Below are 20480 nucleotides of genomic sequence, written 5' to 3'. Positions count from 1 at the left end.
ATTACCTGGAAAAGGGTTTCTTCCTCTCTGCAAGCAATGCAGAGCACGCTGCAAATCACATAAAACAGAATGTGAGAAGATCTGAAGGGAGTAATTTGCATTTTTCATAGAGATTTTAAATACTTTAACTAAAATTAAAATGCTATCCTGCACAGAAAAATGCTCGAGTTACTGTTGCACATGTACAATAAGGAAATCTTAAGTTCAACAAACCACTCTCCAAACTGATGCTTTAGCACGTGAGACCACTCTAAATGTGTTCCACAAGCAACAAAACCCATGAAGGCTGGTTTCCTGCACACCAGGTTTAAAGGAGGTAAAGCACCATGTTCCATTGACCCCTACACTCCAAAACACCTCCCTTCCCCTTGAGGAGCACTTCCCCTTCATCTCCAGCTTCCTCCCATGCTGTGGAAGTGCATCCTTCTCATACTGCCTACCCAACTAATACTGTTCCCAGTTTGCTTTCAGGAGAGTAGCTACAACTGCACACACACACACATCGGATAACAGAAACCCTCTATAGGCTCCCAACAATCCAGTTGCTGATGGGAGACATCCTGGATGTGCACAACTAGCAGAGTCTCTGTGCCCTGGGCTGAAAGAGAAGATGGGGAATGAGACAAAATTAGCAAACCTCTAATCGACAGGAAGATATGCATCTCAGCTCCTACCGCAGAACAGGAAGGAAAGAGTCCACTAAAACAAAAAACAAGGTCTAGGGACAGAAAAGTAGAGCCTGACAGCAAGCAAAACAACAAGTCAGACCCTTCAAACACCACAGTCTATCCTTGCTCATTTATTGGCTTTTCTGCTTACACGGTTGAAGAGGACTGGCCTATCCGCTCTGCATCCCACAAGCACAGCGTGTCTCCTCACAAACAGCAACCACCATAAAACACACGAAGCTCACCCCTTACCACCCAACCACTTGAACAAAGGTTGGAGACTCAATCCCATACCTTCACAACAGTTTGCAGCTTAAATTCACAATCCCTGAATTAATCAACCATGCAGGCACATCACGATCGTAATTAACAGCTTCACTCATGCACATTATGGAATTATCCATGATCAGGCTAAAACAACGAATTACTAGGGAGTGTGGCAATACCACAAGACAGTAAGGACCATCACACATCTAACCACCTTCTGACTCAAACTCAAGATGTATTTCTTCCTCTTGCCCATACTGCTATGTAAGTACCTGCATACATAAATCTACCCAAAAAGCTTTTATATCCCGTAACATTTTTTTCTGAAGCTGAGAATACGCACAACTTACTAGAAAGCAATGCTGTATTACACAGGTACTGAACTGCTAGAACACACAGACACAAGCATACTTGCAACAGCACAGCAGCTAAAACTAGAATGACAGCCTACAGACCACAGAAGATGGAAATTTTCCACAAAGGCCATAAAATAATTGTTCTCAATTAGCAATAAATGTAACAGACTTTCTTTTTGCTCTCATATGCTTTAAAGACATTACTGCAAAATAGCTTCCCCCTTTGCCCTCTTCATGTCAGCTGTTGATTAAGTCTACACTGGTCCATGGAAAAGAAAATCAGGAGGGGGTACCACAGAAGAAAGAACACACACTGTCTAGAGTTCGTATATTTATAAGATTAGACATGTCTGAGCTACCTAATAACCTTATGGGCTTTTAGGTGATCAAGTTGCAAAAATGCCCCAAAGTATTTTTATCCTTCCCAACTTACATTTGCCTTTCAAGCTACAAGTGCTTTCTGAGGACTGACCTCGCTGAATGCTACTCCCTACCACACCTCCAGAAAGTCTTAACACACTGCATACTGCATTAGCCTACAGATGTACCCAGGACACAAGGGAGGCTGAAACCTTCCTCTTCCCACACTCACTACCGCTGTTTGGTGCAATATGCATTTCTAGACATGTGATAAAGAAGTAACTTCACAGTTGCAAATATTTCCCCTGCCCAATCCACAAAGCTGCTGCCCTGAATTAAAGATGAGCATCGAGAGAGTGCATAAACTTATGATGACCTGCTTACTTTATGACTTCTCTTACGGGAAATATATGCCTTCTCATATTCTGGGTTTCAAATTCAACTTTGGGCCAGTTTCTTTCAGTAGGCTTTAGTTTTCAAATTATTCAGCAGCTTGGTCCTGAAACTGTCAATCACTTTACATTTTGGATAACACAATCCCTCCTGGTCTACACTGTCATGAAAGAGAGGCTGGAGAGGCTAGAGGTCAGCCTACATACAAGTCAAGCAATCTCACCTGGCAGAGCCCAGGTCCCATTGCCTTCTGGCTGCTCAAAAAACAGCAACACTCACAGCAGCTGTTACCTGATGAAATGTTTAGTTACAGAACAGGTAAGGGTTTCAACAGAGAAAGCCTTACCAGCACAATATTTTCATTACCAGAAATGCAAAACTGAAACAGTTGTTTCTGTTGCTAAAAGAATTATGAGGTCCAATTACCTAGCAGTATACATGAACTAGGTATTTATAATTAATCTCTTTCATGGATCAATGAAGGTATTAAACATATACTGTCAGCACAAGTTCAATTCACATTTACTGGACAGCAGTATTTGTGGCTACTGCATGCACAGGATACGTGTTGCCTCATCCTCAGCTTGATGTGCCATGAGCAACACCACTACCGCCGCTCAACTTAAAAAAAGGAGTGGAATTGGAACAACAACCCAAGCACAAAAGCATCTGAAATAATTTTGACTAAATAATGACTAAATCTGTAGTCATTTAGTGAGGGACATGGCAAAAGCAAGCACCATCTCCTGCAGAAATCTCCACTCTCATACAGTTAACAGCAAATCATCACTAAATTTAGTACGGATACGTTGAGGTACCCCAGTTATCAAGCTAACTTTGCTCTTCTGAGCAAAGTGACCAAGTCAAAAGGCTCATGAGGATAGAGATCAAAACAACTAACCCTTGACTGAAATCTTTAACCAAGACACACATCTCAAAAGGGACCATGCTCATGAGAAGAATCCACTGCTCACACACCATGTTCCTGAGATTAGCCGCCCAGTCTCAATAAAAAGGCTCAGCCACAACAAAACAGGGAAAAATGACCTAAGCAACAAGTTCTCACTGCTAAAGCAGAAAGCTTGGTTTTCACCAACGGATCAAGATTAACACGCTACTGCACCACTTCCTTAAGCCCAAAGCCTGCAGTAAACTTCCTAGATATAATTTTGCAACGACAGCCCAACTCAGTGCGTGCACGTCCATCCAGAACAGTGACTACGCTGTCTCTAACCACACAGTGAAAACAGTCCCAAGTCAGGTAAAAACAGACAAGGCTTCCTTCAGCAAGGAAGGCTGCCATCCTAAAGAGCTACCAGTCACAAGACCCAGCAGGCTCTGGCAGTCGGTCAAATGTTTTAGGTCACCATCAGGTCTACAGACGTCGCAAACTCCATTCAACGAGGGTGGGATGGCTCCATACACAAGCAAAGTGATCCACAGCCAAATTCTCCTGAGGTACTTGCAGCTTCTCAGACTGGAGCCAGAAAACACTCCTAAAGGAACTGTTGCAGCCCTACCCTTCCCTTTACGATTTCCTACTTCAACCTGGCAGTTAATAGTCTTCACTTCGGAGTTTCTACAGCATGACTCCTCTGCTAACTCCCATAGCTTTCCATGTTGAGTAGATGTTGAGAGTTGGCCTACACAGGGAGTTATATGAGCACACTCCCTCCAAAATAGCAGTTATGTCTAGTTAATTACACACTGAAATTATATGTATAGAAAATCTTAATTTACAATGCTGTTTTGTAATTATGTAAAATGTTTGTTTCTCTTGCGAGACCAGCCCTTACAATGGAAAGCTGCTTCTACCCTCCTGCAGGGCGTGCAGACAGTGTAACAGACGTTCCTGTACAATTCTGAGCCTATAGGGTTGTCTTGGGAAGACAACATCCTATATATTAAAAACCAAATACATCATCATAACACCCATGTGCCAAGCACTTCAGTGGTGAGCAAGCGTACAGCCTCTGCAGATTCTATCAGCTCATATAATATACTGTAAAACCTCTAATAAAAAAAAAAAGCATCTATAGATGTACGTATACAAGGATATGCAGTATGTTCAGTTCCCCTTTCCACCCCTTCTCCAAGAAAAACAACATGACTTGAAAAAACCCTGGAGCTGTGAAGTGAAGAGTCCAGATACATGCAAGGAAAGGAGAACTCAGTTTCATTTAATAAACTAAAGCCTCTGTAACCACAATCAAATTCCAAGCATGCATCTACACACATACACATGCAGAAGAACCGCTCGAGATTGCTTTGTACTAAAAGAAGTTCAGCCTCACGTATTCAAAAAGCATGGCAGAAGTCCATGTACTCAGTTTCATACCAGCTTCTACTCTTATTTTCAATAATAAAACATAGAACAAGATGCCACTCCAGCCCCCAGCAGTGAGAAGGAAAAAAACATGGAAAATTCACAAATACACAAGTGAGAAACCCATGTACTTTTTGCCAAGTCCCCATAAAACACACACCTGTACAAAAATTGGTAGAAACTGATAATCAGTGCAAATATCAATACCTTGTTTTATCATACTTTAATATCATACTTTAACTCATCGAGTCAGCATGCTTGTAAGAAACAGGTAGTTGATTTTCTTGAGTTTGTTAATTCATCTCTTTTTCTAATGGCTAAACTGTTATTTCTAAAGGTGGGCTGCCCTGGAGAATGTGATCAAAGCCATGAACATGAAGAAGCAGGAATAGGCTTTTATCTCCTCACCTTAAAAATTCCCAAACTGTAAAACTCTCAAGAAACAAGGATTCATATGGTAAACAAAATGTTCACGTTACATTTTATTCCAAATGCACAGAACTTGTATCTAGAAAGGGACAGCCAAAATAACTTGGCTGTTTTGAGATGAAACCTACATATTAGTTTTTCTGACTTGCCTCCAAAAATCCAGGTTCAATATTCTCCAAACTGTAACCCTAAAGTAGAAGCAATTCATGGCAAGGTCCATATAACAGGACTACAGATTACACACAGACCTATAAAAAAGCTGATTCAAACTTTTATCGATACAAGCTCTTCTCATGTAGTAAGATATAGTAGAAAAAAAACCCCAAACAAATAAACCCCAAACCAAACCTCTGAAGGACCTGTAAGGATTACAAACAAACCCTCAAATATCTACCACAGAACTCTATTCAAGCTAAGAAATATTCTCTACCTTTTTGCAGCAAAAAAACCCATCTAAGTTCATGACATGCAACTTGCTTGGGCAAACTGACGGTTGCTTGATCCAGTTTAAACTCTGAAACATTAAGGGATTTGGAACTTCCCAAAGGTCTTCTGTTCTTTGTTTTCTACCATGTCAAAGGGGGGGGGGGGGGGGGGGGGGGGGGGGGGAATTCCTGTCCAGCTACCTCGCATAATTTTTTTGCCTCATTCGTAGTGAAACAAGGTTTATGCAACTCCATTATCCATGCATTAGTTCTTCCCTGTTAACTCCTGAACCCTTTGTTTGATTTAAAACATTTCACAGAGGGACAGAAGTCTCAAAGATAATTAAGTTCTGATCACTGTTCCCTTTCTTAAAAACATAGATACTAAAGCTACAAGAGAAAGTGAGAAAGGTAAGAGAGACAATTAGAGATATGAAACGGTTCCCATTTCAGAAACAATTAACAGACTAGGTTTTAAAGCAACTCACTGGAGATTCTGCAGTGTTTGGGGGAATTATCAAAAGTGCTTGCACACTTTCTTACACACCTTCCAACACCTCTATTGTCAGTGCTGTTCAAGGCAGGTCCCGGGCTCAATTAACTTTTGATCTGATTCACTATGACCAAGTGTGTTCCCAAACGTTTATCCTCTCTGCCAGTGAAGAAGGCAGGTATTCTGCCTAGCAGCAACAATCTGGAGACTCAAGATCTCAGCTCTGGACAAGGCACAAGAGTTCATACGTATGGTACCTTTCCCAGTAAAAGCACAAAATTACAAAGGTGTGGGAGCAGAAGAAGGGGAAGAACCACCTCATGGCAGAAAGCACACGAATTTTAGATAAAGTCAACATCCTTATTTCTGTTCCTCACAGCACTCTTGGCTGTTTTCAACTGCAGAAGATCTGTGGAAAAAAAAAAGGACAGCAATCTGTGGGTACTTGTAAAAAAGAGGTTACAGGTATCAGCTGTACTTCATAGGACACGCTTCTGATAAGAACTATGCCATGCTGAAGTAACTGCTAATAGGGATGCCAGCTTAAAGGTAAAATAGGGAGACTGTGTACAAACAAGACTTGAAAAGAGAATTTGTGAGAATCCTGGAAATAAAATTAAGCTTCCAAAGTACTACCCTGAGGATAAAGAAGCAATTCTGCTGCTAGAAATCAATTATATGGCAGTAGAAGGAAACCCATTTCAATTAATCCACTCCCAATATCCCAGCTACAATGGAGACACCTTTGCATGCGGCACTGACCCTTTAGGTTCACTAAGTCAACTCCCTCCAGCTTCCTGCAGGACAAGCATACACTAAATATTCCTGGAGAACCACTTTTTTATTCTCTGCTTTATATGAGATATCTAAGCATGATTAGAAGTCTTCTGGACACAAAGCCTGTTCTGTATCACCTCTTCTGCCGCTTCAGTTCCCAAGGATGTAGCTATACAAACATTTTCTGCAGTAGCAAAGTGACGAGCCTACACAATTTCAGCTGCACCAGTACAACTCTTTGTGGGGCAATACCATGAACCAGCTCATGGAAATAGTCCAGGCTTAAAAAAAGAAAAGCCATTCCCCAAAGGTGGGTTTACAAGGGAAGACCAGGATGATCTAATTTACAGAAAAGCCAGAGAAACACTTGAGCAGATGGAGAAACTAGTAAGAAGAGAACTCCTTAAATCATGGGGGAGTATTTTGGAGAGGGGGGAGCATGGGAGAAGAGTATCCTCAAACTGCACCCTAACAATTTTCTTCTCTAGCAGCCAAGAGAACAGCCTGTTCCATTGCAGTTCTCATTGCTAAGGACAGATAAGAAAAACATCATTTTCCAAAAGATATTTAGGCAGCATGGAAGCTGACAAGAAATCAGCTTCGCGTTACCTGGAAGTATCTCAAGAGTTGCAAAAACAAGAACCTCTGAAGCACTCAGACAACAAGTTTGGTATCACCCTCAAGAAACAAACAAAACAACAACAAAAGTTGTGGGTTTTTTGTTTGGGTTTGTTTGTCTGTTCATTTAAGACCAATGTTCAACTTCAGTTAGTCAATGTGAATTAACTACTTAGGCCACAGTATGACAGTATATTAACTCCAGGAGTAGAGATTTCAGTGCCAGATAAAAAAACATCATGGCTTCACAACGTAAAGCATGGATGAAACAAACTCCTGCCATAGTTTTGCAGATGTTTCTTCAAACAAGATTGCCAGCGAAGCTGATTCATCCCCTGCCCTCTCATACCACCCCCTCAAGTTGTGACAACTTCTCCTTGGATGGCAGGAGGCAAGCACGCACATGGTAAACCTGATTAGGAACTCACCCAGGTCAAAAAACTGTCTTCCAACCAAACCAATTCCCTGATCTGCTTCGCTGCACAGGAGCTGTGTAAGCCCAGCTAAGGAAGCAAAGTGAGGACAGTAACAAGTGTCTGAGAGCATGCATTGCTTAAATTGACACCGCTACCAAAAGAAACATCCACTGAAACTGTCTCACATGGCTGGTTCAAATTTGCTCAGATGTTGACAACTTAACTCTGTAAAGACAAGCTCTGTGCTAAATCAGGAATCATCTGCTCACACTGCACTAACTTTATGCTTGATCAAGTATCGTCTGTCCTCCTACATCTTGCATAAAAGCATAAAGTCCCCAAATTAACCAGAGCACATCATGTGCAATTTAACAGAAACATTACCGTGGGCCACATCTGACACAGTTCACGATTGGTGATCTGGCAATGCACAGAACCAGAGCTGTGAAATCCCAGGCGGCACAAAGACTAAACAGCTTGCGAGTAACACACGTGTAAAAGACTGAAGAAGCCTAAATTTTTTCTTTCGCTTGCAAACTCACTTCAAAGCTGCCAACTAACTTCTTCACTTTACTTCATTGATCCATGTCAAGTAAAAATTATCTCAGCAACACTCTTCCTTCCTAAAGATGATCCAGCCAAAGAGCTGGAAAAAGAGATGGGTGTGCATGGTTCCTTCTGGGCTAGGCTACACAGCCTGAAAGCTTCACCAATACTTCACAGGTCCTTCTCCTGAAGGTGATTCATCTGTCTCCTCACTTACTTCAGCAAGCAGAAACTGAGGTTTAGTTAGGAGTGACATACCAAATACAAACAGATGTTTAATTCTGCAGGAGACCATGAAGAAATCCTCATTCTTCAAGACTTAAGCCTTCCCTTACAGCTTAAGGGGATAAAAAAAAAAAAAAATTAGAGGAAGTCTTCATGTTTCTCACAAGATGCACTACTCACGCTCACATCCCACGGGCAATGGAGATGTACATAGAGGACAAGTCCCCACACTGGCAGTAAACTGATCACCCAAGATAGAGATCAGGAGGTTTGCTTGAGGGGACTCCTCTGTTCAGTCAGGCCTAGGTCTCATCCAACCTTCAGAGCTTATAAGTAAATACAAATGTTTTTCACCAAGGTCAGGCCGAAATTTCAAGCTTTTTTTGTGAAGCAAACAAGTAAATCCAAAGTACGCAGGCTATTGTCCTTACAGGCTGAGATAAGAATTGTTTCCCTGCCTTTTGAGGCATCAAATAGTGTTTAGTACACTAAGAATCTTCAAAAAAAGACTGGTGTGCAAGAAGTGCAGGAGCAGCACGGGGGAGAAGACTAGGCATTTCCTGAAGCTTCCAAAAAGAACACCTTCTTCCTTAAATTCATCTTCGGCTTTACTGTATATTTAAAGGAAATTTATGAAGTACATGAACATAAAAAGGTTGCTGATACACTTGAAGCTTAAATTTTGTTATGTTTTAATATCCAGCACCAACTCTGAGGACCTCGCAATGTATTAACTTCCAGCTGTATCCCATGTCAAGGGATATAAGAAACTTGTCATCTACAATGGAGAATAAATTAAATTATTCATCTAAGCACCAGGGTTCAACCCTCTTTGAATTGGCCCTTGGGGCATCACAAAGTTCCTTTTAAAAGAAGGTTGTGTCTTTTTTAACATGAAAAAATCCTCAATGTCTTTCCCTACTGAAATGCTTTCTTATGCATTAAATAATTACAGGAGAAACTCATTAGTTCTTGTTAACAACAGACAGTCCAACAGACCAAATTTGGTTTTACAAGTAAAAAGGAGAGGAGGAATCATAACAGACTTTAAACAACACTTTGAAGCAGGGCCTCTTTGTATATTACATCTATGGCAGTGAGATCCGAGACACTGAAGACCTAGAACCGTAATATCTTACAAGAGCATCTTTCCTGACAGTTCCAGTTATCTAAACCTCATGGGAAAGTCAGGCAAAGCAGCTGAAGGGCTTGGTCAGTTACCTATCTGGGGATTTAAAAAACTATGATCTTACAAAGCAGTGAGATACAGTGTAAAAGCTTGTTTTTGGTGCAGAAATGCTGCCTTAACAGTTTACTTGTTGCCAGAAGATGTGCAGAACTAGGAGGAGGTAACCTCCAACAGCTCATACCCATGCTTTCAAGTGACCCCAAACTGCTCAGGAGTAGTCTATAAATCGAAGTAAAAACAATAGCAGCAACCATCTTACTCTCTTCTCATCCTACTGGGGACAGATCAAGTACTCTTTATTTATTTAAGGTTAAGATGTTGAAACATCAAAAGTCGCTTGAAAAACAACTAGATGCAAGTGAAAGGAAAATCTCTTAACATTCACCCCAAATCCAACTAGTTAAATAAAAGGGGATGCTTAAAGAGTTTAAAAATCCCTTTTCCACAATTTCTTATCGAGTGTCTTTTATTCACCACCACTGAAAGGCAAAACACACCAACAAGACCGACGGGCTCCGAGGGCCACCAGGGAGTAAAAGAGCGCGCAGGCACTGCCGAGGTGCGTGTGGCTCGGCTGCCCACCAAACCACCGCCAGCCCCCACTGCAGGCAGGCGGCATCCCCCCACCCCAGCCCACCCAGCTGCCCTGGCACAGCCTCCCACGCACCAGCCCAGGAACTCCTTAAAGTCACTAACCCAGCAGAAAACTGTCTCCGTCGCTGTGCTGACTTTCTAATGGGCCGGCAACACCAATCTGGCCAAAGAGGTGGCCAAGAAAAACGAGAAGCAGTAGGTGTGCACCAGCCCGCTGGGGACGAGGGCGGGGGGGGGAGCCAGATTTCCCCCTCTTTGGCAAGAAGCGAGCTTAGTGCTTTCGCTCCGTTTTGCCAGCTGCAAACAGCTGTACAGCTATCACAAATCCATCGAGCATGTACTGACAGCCCCCAAACACACCTAAGCTGGCTGACAACATGCTCCCCACCATGCAACGTTTCCCAATTAAAGACTAATGAATGCTGAAGCAGTCCGATATGGGGAAGACGGAGAAGGGAAGGAAAGGAAGACTGTAAAACACAAGAAGATAAACTGTAAGTAGAAACAATGACAGGATGAAGAAACCCACTGCCTGGCTGTTGCTGAAAGGTGATAAGCTAGAAGACGTCCTATATTTATTAGGGCCAATGACCACAGAAACCTATTAGTAAGTTGCAAGAATAAACTCTCATTTTTATTATCTTTACTGGTTATTTAATGCCTCTCTCCACTAAACCCACTCTCGGCTCAGGTTACCTTCAAATACTCCACTTCAGCTGAAAGTTAATAAAGAAAAAAAACAAAACCCAAACCAAAAACCCAACAAACACAACCAAACCAAAAATAACCGACAGTAACCCCTCCTGCAATCCAAAATACATGCACACTGATAACAAAGCAAGCGGACAGGAGAGAGTTTACACACGCCCCTGTACTTAAATTATCTGAATTACTTGCTCCAGATCTGGACTCAACAACATGCTCCTATACAAGCTTTCTTAATAACTCTGTACCTCGGTTCTTTACCAGGAAAAGCACAGAAAATTATTATTGACATCACTGTGATGTCAAGAGGACCAAGGCACCCATCTGCTCACAGGTCTCTGGCAGCAGTATGGATGTCAAGAGTCATATGCTGCCAGAAGAGTCTGGATGCCAAACCAGGGTATGTAACGGGATGGGGGGCAGGTCAAACCATGGTCCCCAGCCACACATTAATAACACCCTGTAATAACAGAGAGATGATGTCATACTGCCATTCTTAAAAACTTTGGGGACGGCTACGCTGAAATGAGAAGTATGACTGCAGCACAGACAGGCACACCAATACCAAGTCTAATCTAGTGAGCGAGAATAACACCGCCAAGTAAGTTGTGGAGCTTCAGTCTCCAGCACTCTGGTATAAAGCTGCTGGAAATCTTAGGCACCCATGCCAGCCGCTGCAGGGTCATAACTGCACTTACTTTAATCGTGTCAGATACGGCTAGCACATATGTGCTTCACTGACCTGCGATCATACCTTCCAATGCCATTTAAACACACCTTAAACGTACCACAGACTCAAAAGCGGTAATAATTTTGCAGCATAGTACTCTCCAAACAAGAGTGTAACTCTTATAAGTCAAGAACATATAAAAATGCTTTTTACCTAAAAGCATAAACTGACATTTGTCTCAGCAAAAGTGTTGGCTTCAGTAGTTCTTCATCCTTCCTCTCCTTTCTTTCCCCATCCCCTTGTTCCCAGCCCTCCCACTGAGCCCATTCAGCTGTTCACACAGTCCCACAGAACCAGATCGGGTAGCTGATGCAGATTAAAAATAATCTAGGAAAAAACAAAGGGTGAGGGGGAGGGAAGGTGGAAAAATTTAAGTTCCTCAAATCGATGCAAGATGGAAATGCAAAAATCATTGTTTCACTGCATCAGGGGAATGCCATAGGGGCATAAACCTGCAGTGGGGCTCAAGTCAGTTACCACCATTGAAGAAATACTTGTCATACTACAGTTAAACTCTCCCAGAGAAGATGGAGACAGAATAGCTTTTGGAAAGTCTCTTGATACCAAGATGACCTGTTCTCTTCCAGGCAGCTGACACAGCACTCTCCTGAAAGCGGAGCCTGGCACTAGCTAGAACAATGAACATCTCTCTCCCACATGCATTTTTTTCATCAGAGGCCCCAAATTCCAGCTCAGAGATCCCAAGCTTCTCAGATCTGGTGTTTATCCAACATTCCCATACAGTCTGTGATCGTGCAGACTGCCAGTCCGCTCCATGAAGCGGCAGGCCAGCCCACCATGACTCCTTCCAAGCAAAAACAGCCCACTCTCATCATGCTGCCATTTATTTCATGGCTGTACGGCAGCTGTTAAGAAAATCTTCACTTTTGCTACACTGGAGACAGGCGATTCCAGAATTTCCTTCTGGACAATAAGTAAGATCCCATATTTCATTTTGGAATTTGATACCCTGGCATCTTCTCTACACTTTTAAAAAGTTTCATGTTCCCTGTGAACTGTGCTAGCTTATGGGAGTCCCATTTATATTGGAAACCAACCCCATCCCCATCAGAAATGTACCAGTAGAAACTTGGCAGGAACCAAGAGAAACAGTTACTTTCTCTGAACAACTCAATGCCACCAGTCAACTTACCCACAGTGTCTTACAACCAACCATTCAAGTGGCAGCTCCTAACCCCCCCAGCATGCTCACTCTGTTACAAAACACTGAGAAGATGACTTGCGTGCCACCTTTGGCCGCCATAGTGCAGGCTCCTCAGCTTCTCTCTCCAGGAACTACTACACATCAACATTAGAAGACAGCAAGACACCTCATGTCCTCTGGAACAGCTCTCAACTCTCAACTCCGCATTTAAAAACAGTCTTTATCAGAGAGGTGCAATCTGCTTACTGGTTTCTGAAAACAAAATTTCACAGTGTTTCGTGATTAGGCCAAACTCGACGACCATCCTTTCTGAGTCAACGTATGCTTCTAGGAGCATTATTGATCTATAGCGAACAAGCTGCTTTTGGCAGCTGTTAGATCTGGAGTTCATACGACACATTTCAGTAGCCACAAGAATAATAACAGATTATCTGCTGAATGTTTGTCTTCTAGTGGGAAGTGTATGAAATGACTATGCACAAATCCCATTCAGGATTTAATCCTGCCCTGGAGTTCACACACAACTTCAGTGCACAAAACCATTAGTGGGAGATACCAGCACCAGAGGTCAGAAACAATTCAATAACACAAACTCCTCCAGCTCAGGCTGAACAGAGCACTCATACAGAAACAGCTGCATCCATCCATATGTTGATCTTGGTAATATGTCAAATCAAGACCTCATCCATATGTACAATCATGGAGCACTGTAACCCTGGCTATCAGCCAGCTGCCTTGCCCTCTGCCCAGAAAGGTTAAGGAGCAAATGCTGGACACCATTTCCAAGTACGGGAAGGACAAGAAGGTGACAGAGACCAGCCAAAATGGATATACCAAAGGCAAATCATGTCTGACTAACCTGACTCTCCTTCTGGACAAAAAGACTGGCTCCATGGCTGAGGGGAGAGCAGAGGATGTTGGACACCTTGACTTCATGTCAAAGGCCACGCTAAGTCTCCCACAGCATCCTGCAAACCAAAGTGCTGATGTGTGGTCTGGATAACTGGACAGTGAAAGTGGGAGGAAAACCGTCTGGCACGCCAGGCTCAAAGGATTGTGACCAGCAGTTACAAACTTCACCTGGCTGCTGGCTACTAATGGCATCCCTTGAGGATCAACATTGGAGACAGCCCTACTTCTAAGTCTTTTAATGACCTGGACAGGGACTAGTGAACACTCTCTAAAAGTTTGGGGACTTGGGAAAAGCATACTACATGCTGGAAGGCAGGCCTGCTCTTCAGAGAGACTTCAACACACTGGAAAATGGGTTGACAAAAACCTCTGGAAGTTCAACTACGGCTAGAGCAAAGCCCCCCATCTGGGGTGGGATAACTCCCTGCAGTAGTACAGGCTGTCAGCAAAGCACCTCTGTAGGAAGGCACCTGGTAAAATAACAAATTGCCCAGGAGCCAGCAGCGTACCCTTGCATTGCCATGTTATTAGGAGTGCAGCCAGCAGGGCAAGGAGATGGATCCTGCATTCATAAGACCATCTGGAGAGCTGGGTCCAATTTAGGCTCCGCAGCACAAGGGTGGTGACATACAGGAAGGAGTCCACCAGAGGCCACTGAAGCAGTCAGTGCTGGAGCATGGGATGTACAAAGGAAGGCAAAGAGAGAGGAGTTAGATCAGCCCGGGAAGGAGAAGGCCCAGGGAAAACCTTACTGCTGCCTACAAGTACTGAGTGTGAGGTGTAGAGCAGACAGGGCCAGGCTCTTCTCAGAGATGCACAGGGATAGGATGAGGGACAAGGGACACCACCTGGAACATGAGAAAATCCAACCAGGCACACAGAAACAAATACTTGTCATGAGTATGGTCAAACACTGGACAGGGCCCAAAGTAAGGGTGGCATAGCCATCCTCAGAGATACTCAGAACTGGGCTGGACACAGCCCAGAGCACCCTGCTCTAACAGGATAGCTTCTAGCAGGAGGTCAGCCTAGAGATCTCCAGAGGTCCCTTCCCACCACCCATGGGGTACACAGTAGAGATTTTGCCGTACAAAACACTAGAGATGACATTCCACACAAGACTGGTGCCTGTGACATTAAATGCCAAACAATAATTTCCAGGAAACAATTCCCTTTACAAGACACACCAGGAACCGAGCTGTAAATTTCCACAACTCATCTTGCCCTTCATCTTTCTACTTTCAACATCTCCAAGCCAACATAACGCTACACGCACACCATCAGCTCGTAGCAACGCAAGAAACAAAGCTGGGGCAGCCAAGAGGCACACCTTTATCCCTCCATGAAACCAAGTGCAACCAGAATTTTAAAAAAGTACAAACGTGACAAAAGAAGTGACATTTTTCAGCGCACAAAGTAAGGGTAGGCCAGAAAAGCGGAAAGAACAGAAAGTAGTTGTTGATGGAGAGCAGCCAGACAGGATGGCTTGGCCACCTTTGCTATATTTTTTCCCTTGTTTACTTTACTCCGGTTTTACAGAACTCTGCAAGAAAAGGGGCATTGTGAAAAGGAGGGAACCCCCCAAAAACATCTTCCCACACATCCTATAGTCCTGGGGAGAAGGAAGCTCCACAGAACAGCTTTTATAAAGGAAAATGGCCGAGCACGAATTCATGCCAGACCACCCTCACTTTATATTCCATAAAACGCAGTCCCAAACCCTGTTGCCTCTCCTTTCTCTTCATGCGAGTCAAAACAAAGGACAATCAGACAGGAGCGCAACCCTGAATAGAAGACTAATGGCAAAGCATACAAGGAAACAGCAAGAGTGGAAAGGGAGGCCAAGATCTGCAGGACGTGCCTCGCGCCAGTCCCCCGCTCCACCAGCAGCCTCTGCCCATCTTTGTGCTCCTTATCTCAGCGACTCCTTCTCGGTCCCCACCCCTACAACCTCGCATGACCCCCACCTAAGCAGCCACTCCACCCCAGGCCCCATCCCGGGGCCCGTCCCGATGCTGCTTCGTCCCCACGGCCTCTCCATTCTCGCCTTCCTGGCGCTGCCCCAGCCCTACTAACCCACCTCACCCTACCCCTGCCCCCCCCCCCCCCGAGCACCCCCCAGCCCCATCTCCCTGCACCCTCGACCCCCACACGGCCCCGTGAGACTGTTCTCCCCCCCCCCCCCCCTTGACCCCCCACCTCCACCCCACATCCCCGGTTCAGGTAACCCCCACGCAGACCACCCCCGTCTCGCCCCACTAGCCCGCATAAAGGCTCCCCCGCGGCAGCCCTTCACCCCGTTTAACCCGACACCAGGCCTCCCCTCACCGCCCCCGGCTCACCGGGCCCCTGCCCCGCACGCCTCACCCGCCGCCCGCCCGGCCCCCCCGCCCCGGCCCCACCACCCCCCACCGCCGCCCCGGCCCCCATCGCGCCCCCGGCGCTGTCCGAACCCCGGCCCCCCCCGGCGGCCTCCCGCCGCCCCGCTGGGCCGCCGCCCCGCCCCGGGCCTGCCCCGCCGCCGCGGCCCGCCGGGCCCCCGAGGCGCCGCTCGCACGCGGGAGGGAGCGAAGGGAGGGAGGCGCGGCGGGGCCGGGCCGGGCCGGGCCGGGCCGGGCCAGGGCCGCGGCGGGGCCGGGCCCCCCCCCTCCCCTCGAGGGGGCGCTTACCTCCGACCCGGTACATGTTGGCGGCCATGCCCGGGACGGGGCCGGGTGCGGGGCGCGGGCCGCTCCCGCCGCCGCCTCCAGGTGCCGGATCCGCTGGAAAATGGAGGCTGGAGCGGCCGGGCGGGGGAGGGGAGCGGGGGAATTAAAGGGGCCGCGCCGGCTGCCGCCCGGCCGACAGGGAGGGAGGGAGAAAGGCAGGCGGAGGGCGGGGCGGCGGCGGGCCGGGGGCGGCGGGCCCGGGCGGAGAGGGGCCCGGCGGCGGCGGCGGCGGCGGGAGGGAGGGGGAAGGAGCCGGCCCCGCCGCCCAGCCCGCAGCGTGTGAGGGCGGCGCTCCGCGGCCTGCGCCCGGCGGGAGGGGAGGGAGGGAGGAAGGGGAGCGGGCCTGCCGGCGGGCAGCGCCTCTCCTCACACACACACACACACACACACACACACACAGACACAGACAGACACACGCACACACCGCCCCGCCTGTCCTCACACAGCCTTCCTCGCACAGCTCGCCCGTCGCCACGCAGGCTCAGCCCTCCTTACACACACACACACACAGGGCCTGTCCTTATGTACAGCCCGACGCACACACACGCTCAACCACCACCTGCGCTCAGGCACATCTGCCTGTACGCACAGCTCTCCTCACACGTACATCTGCCTGCACTTGCACGCAGCCTTCCTCCTCGCACCCCACCTGTACGCACAGCCCTACGCGCACACTCCGCCTGTACTCGCACGCATCTGCCTGTACTCACAGCCCTCCTCGCACATACACACCCCGGGTGTACTCGCGGCGCTCCACGCACGCCCCTGTACTCGCACACAGCCCTTCTCACGCCCATCTCCCTGTTCTCACAGCCCTTCGCACGCACACGGCGCCTGCATCCACACACAGACACCGCCTGTACTTGCGGACAGCCCTCCCGCTGCCTGCCCTCGCACACCCCGTCTTCCTCACGGGCCGTCCCCACCCTGGGCAGGAACAACAGGCCGCCGCAGGGACACAACCCTCCTCGCACACACCCGTGGCCAGCTCATGCCACGCGAGACGCCCCCTCACGCCTGTACCTACAGCTGTATGCTGCCTGCTCCCTGCGTACACCCCTCCAGCCCTACACACGCACACGGGAGTCCCGTGCCCTACGCGCACCTCCTGCTCACACCCTCCCACCCCTCGTACACAGTCTCTCTCGGATCCCCATGGTGGTGAGGGGCTGGCTGGCCTGTCCCCTCCGCGCTTGTGTCACCCGCTGCCATGCTGGGGCTTTCTCCCCGCTCCGCTGGTGTCAGCCTGAGAGATGAAACATAGACAACAGCTTTAGTTTTCCCTTGCTAGCTGACCTGGGGGCATCACCGGTCCTGAGCGTACCAGGGGCTACACCGAGCAGGTATATGCCTTCTTCACCCACGCGCGGCTCCTCTCCGGGCATCTTCTGAGCAGCCCTGCAGTGGTTACGCGGTTGTTGAACAGTTGCCGGCTCCAGATCGTGCTGCAAAACTTGCACATTGCTACTGCCATTTCCTCTCCTCCAGGAAGTGGCAGGCTGACGCCAAAAAAACACCCCAAGAAATCATCGTTCTTTGGTACATAACACTTTCACAGCAGGGCCCCAGCAAGCGCTGACAAAGTAGAGCAGATCGGGTGACGGGCCACCCCCTCGAGGACTTCTCCATGCGTGTGGCCAAGGCTGGATGGTGAACCCCAACAAAGACCTACATCTCGGAGGGTCAGTACAGGGGGACCCAGGGCACTGCTGGCCCCTTCGGCACAGCAGGACGACTACGCTCACTCCTCAGCTCCAGCACAGAGCTGGAGAATCACCCGGTGTAGCCTGAGCCAGGTGTCAGCCCAGGGCTCCTCCTCACATTCAGACAGGTCATGATGGCCAAAATATATGTCATGAAAGTCTCTGCTGGAGCAAGGGGTTAACGGCACAAAACCCCTTTAACCAGGGCTGGGCACAGCCACTGCCTGAGCTCTCAACCCTGATTCTCATAAAGACCTGAAACAGCTACACAAGACCGCCCAAAACCTTGACATCTGCCAAAATGCATCTATTTGAAAAAGAACAGGGCTTTTGTTAAAATTCACTTTGCATGTCAGAAGAAAAAAACAAAAACCCAAATCTCTGACAGTCCTCCGATCCCAGTAGGGCACAGGACTCCACTTTCATGTTTCTGATGTGTGCAAGGAGCACAGCTGAGCGAGGAAGGCACTTCTGGGGGTAAAAATCAGTCAGCCAAAAATGTTCAGTGCGCTGGGGAGCACAACTGTGGTATTTCCTCCTTTCCGAGCTGGCCGGGGGAGCACGTGCCGGCACAGCCATCGGGGACACTGCGGGACACGAGGGCTGGCTCTCCCCAGGCTGCTCCTGCAACCGATCTGCAGAGCGGAAAATGATTCAGTAGGATACAGAAAAATTATCCAGAATAAATATTTACAAATCACATCATGGGGCACTCGGTAGTTGCACACGAAGCAGCAGACGGTCACGTGGCATGGAGTGCTCTTTCCAGATGCTAAACTGTGTTTTAAATGAAAGCAACAAAAACATGTCGGAACTTCCCTGCTGTTCCTTTTCCAGGTTAAGCAATAGCTGTGGTCACCACTGGGGTGTTGTGCAATGGGAGGGAGGGGAGCTGGCGCCGGCGGCCATAGCCTGGGAAGGAGCAGGCCCTTGCAGCCCTCCATCTCCCACCACCAAACCTCACTCCCACAGATACCACTGACTCCCACCGTGGCAAACCCAGTCCTTCCAGAAAGCTTCTGGTGCATCCCAACAGGGCATTGCTTGCATTTGACACCTCTCACGTGGCAGTGAGGGTGCACCTCTGCTGAGAAAGGCCAAGACCTGCAAAAGGAAGACGCCAACGCTTTGAGAGCCCAGTCTGAGGTTGCCTGGCAGAAATCGGTTTGTCCCAGCACACGTGGGTGAGGGACGCTCTCTAGGCCCATTGCATGTGACCTGGCACACCCCAGCCCCGAACCATCCTTGCTCCACCCAGCTCCAATTTCTTCTCCTCCCTTCCAAAAGACAGGGAAGCGTGTCCATGGCCCCACCAGGGCTTTTGGCTAGTCATGGAAAACTCACGCATGCTCCCTGGTTGATGTGGGGCTGGTCCTCTGCTCCCCCTGCCTGTACCTGAGCTTTCCTACCACCCTCGTTCCCTCTGCTTGCACCCTCCTTCCCATGCTGAGACGAGCTCCTCCGTGGGCTCTAGAAGGCAAAGCTCAGGCTGAGCCTTCTCCACACAGCTGGGCCATCTGGGCAGGTTTACAGCTGAACCTGTGCAAAAAATACATAGCCAAAACACAGCCTTCACCCAGTTGTCTCCCCTAGCAGCCCCATGGTGCTGTCCCTATCTTGTCAGCAGCCAGGACCTCTCCATGGCTTTTGGTGCTGTCTCTGCACTCAGGAGTCCCAAATTTGCCCCCTCCTGATCTACATACTTTCCACCTGCCCTGAGGGATCCAAGGCCCACTCAGTGCTACCTGGGTGGGACTTGCGCTCCCTCCTCCAGCAAACAGCTGAGGCCATAATGCACCTGCAAGCCTGGCCAGGCCATGAAGAAGAGCTGGGACATCCATCGAGACCTGCGTGCTTCGAGAGCAGCCTGGCCTGCTGCAGGGAGCTCCCTTCACCCCAGCTCCTTGCTCCATCAGCAGCCACCCCTCCAGCCCCCACCCTCAGCCAGGGGGAGCACAGGGATGCAGGCTGCTCTGGCTCAGCATTCCCATTGCTGCCTCCAACGTGCTGTATCCTGGGGACCAGGGCCATGGGCCCATTTCCCAAAACTTCTTCACCTTTCTGCCTCAAAACAGCTGCTTAGCTCTTCTCTTTCCTTCTCTCCACCTTCCCACTCCCCAGCACGAAGCCCACGTGCTTGCCACCCCACACATCCCGGTCGCTCTCCCACTGCTCTCCCAGGAGCACACACAGCTTTAGGCTACCACAGCCTCAGTCTTCCCCCACTGAGACACCCCCCCCCCCCCTTGGTACCCTAACATCACTGTGTCCATCCAGCGCAGCCCCCAGACCAGAAATGGGCACCAGCCTGGTCCCTTCTTGCTGCGAGGGGATGAGGACTGTGTGCTAGAGAGGGGGCTGTCAGATCCAGGAGAGCTGCAGGAGGCAAGCGGGTCCCTCTGGGAGAGAAGCCATCAGGGGCAGGGCAGAGGGCAGCAGGTCTGCAAAAACTGCAGGAGGGCTTGGTGCCGGGGA

The 20480-nt window shown here is 48.2% G+C and overlaps 1 protein-coding gene across 9 annotated transcripts in view; it reads right to left on the bottom strand.

Moving 5' to 3' along the window:
* The window catches only part of MTA1 (metastasis associated 1), an 87402-nt gene extending 69650 nt beyond the window's left edge, over positions 1–17752 (bottom strand). Inside the window, exons 1-2 of one of the 9 annotated variants that reach the window (XM_049807186.1) lie at positions 8333–8404; positions 6–48 (exon numbers count right to left, since the gene is read on the bottom strand). In XM_049807186.1, coding sequence (XP_049663143.1) covers positions 6–48; positions 8333–8383 — 94 coding nt within the window. In that variant the 5' untranslated portion in view covers positions 8384–8404. Of the gene's footprint in view, positions 1–5; positions 5200–8332; positions 8405–11670; positions 11696–16263; positions 16481–17598 lie in introns of those variants that run through there. The other 8 variants (XM_049807187.1, XM_049807191.1, XM_049807190.1 and 5 more) reach the window with 8 other exon arrangements.
* Between the last annotated feature and the right edge of the window lie 2728 nt (positions 17753–20480).

This window comes from Accipiter gentilis, chromosome 8 (genome assembly GCF_929443795.1).
Source record: "Accipiter gentilis chromosome 8, bAccGen1.1, whole genome shotgun sequence".
NCBI classification, from domain to species: Eukaryota; Metazoa; Chordata; class Aves; order Accipitriformes; family Accipitridae; genus Astur; species Astur gentilis.
This window is presented reverse-complemented; position numbering and strand designations above follow the sequence as displayed.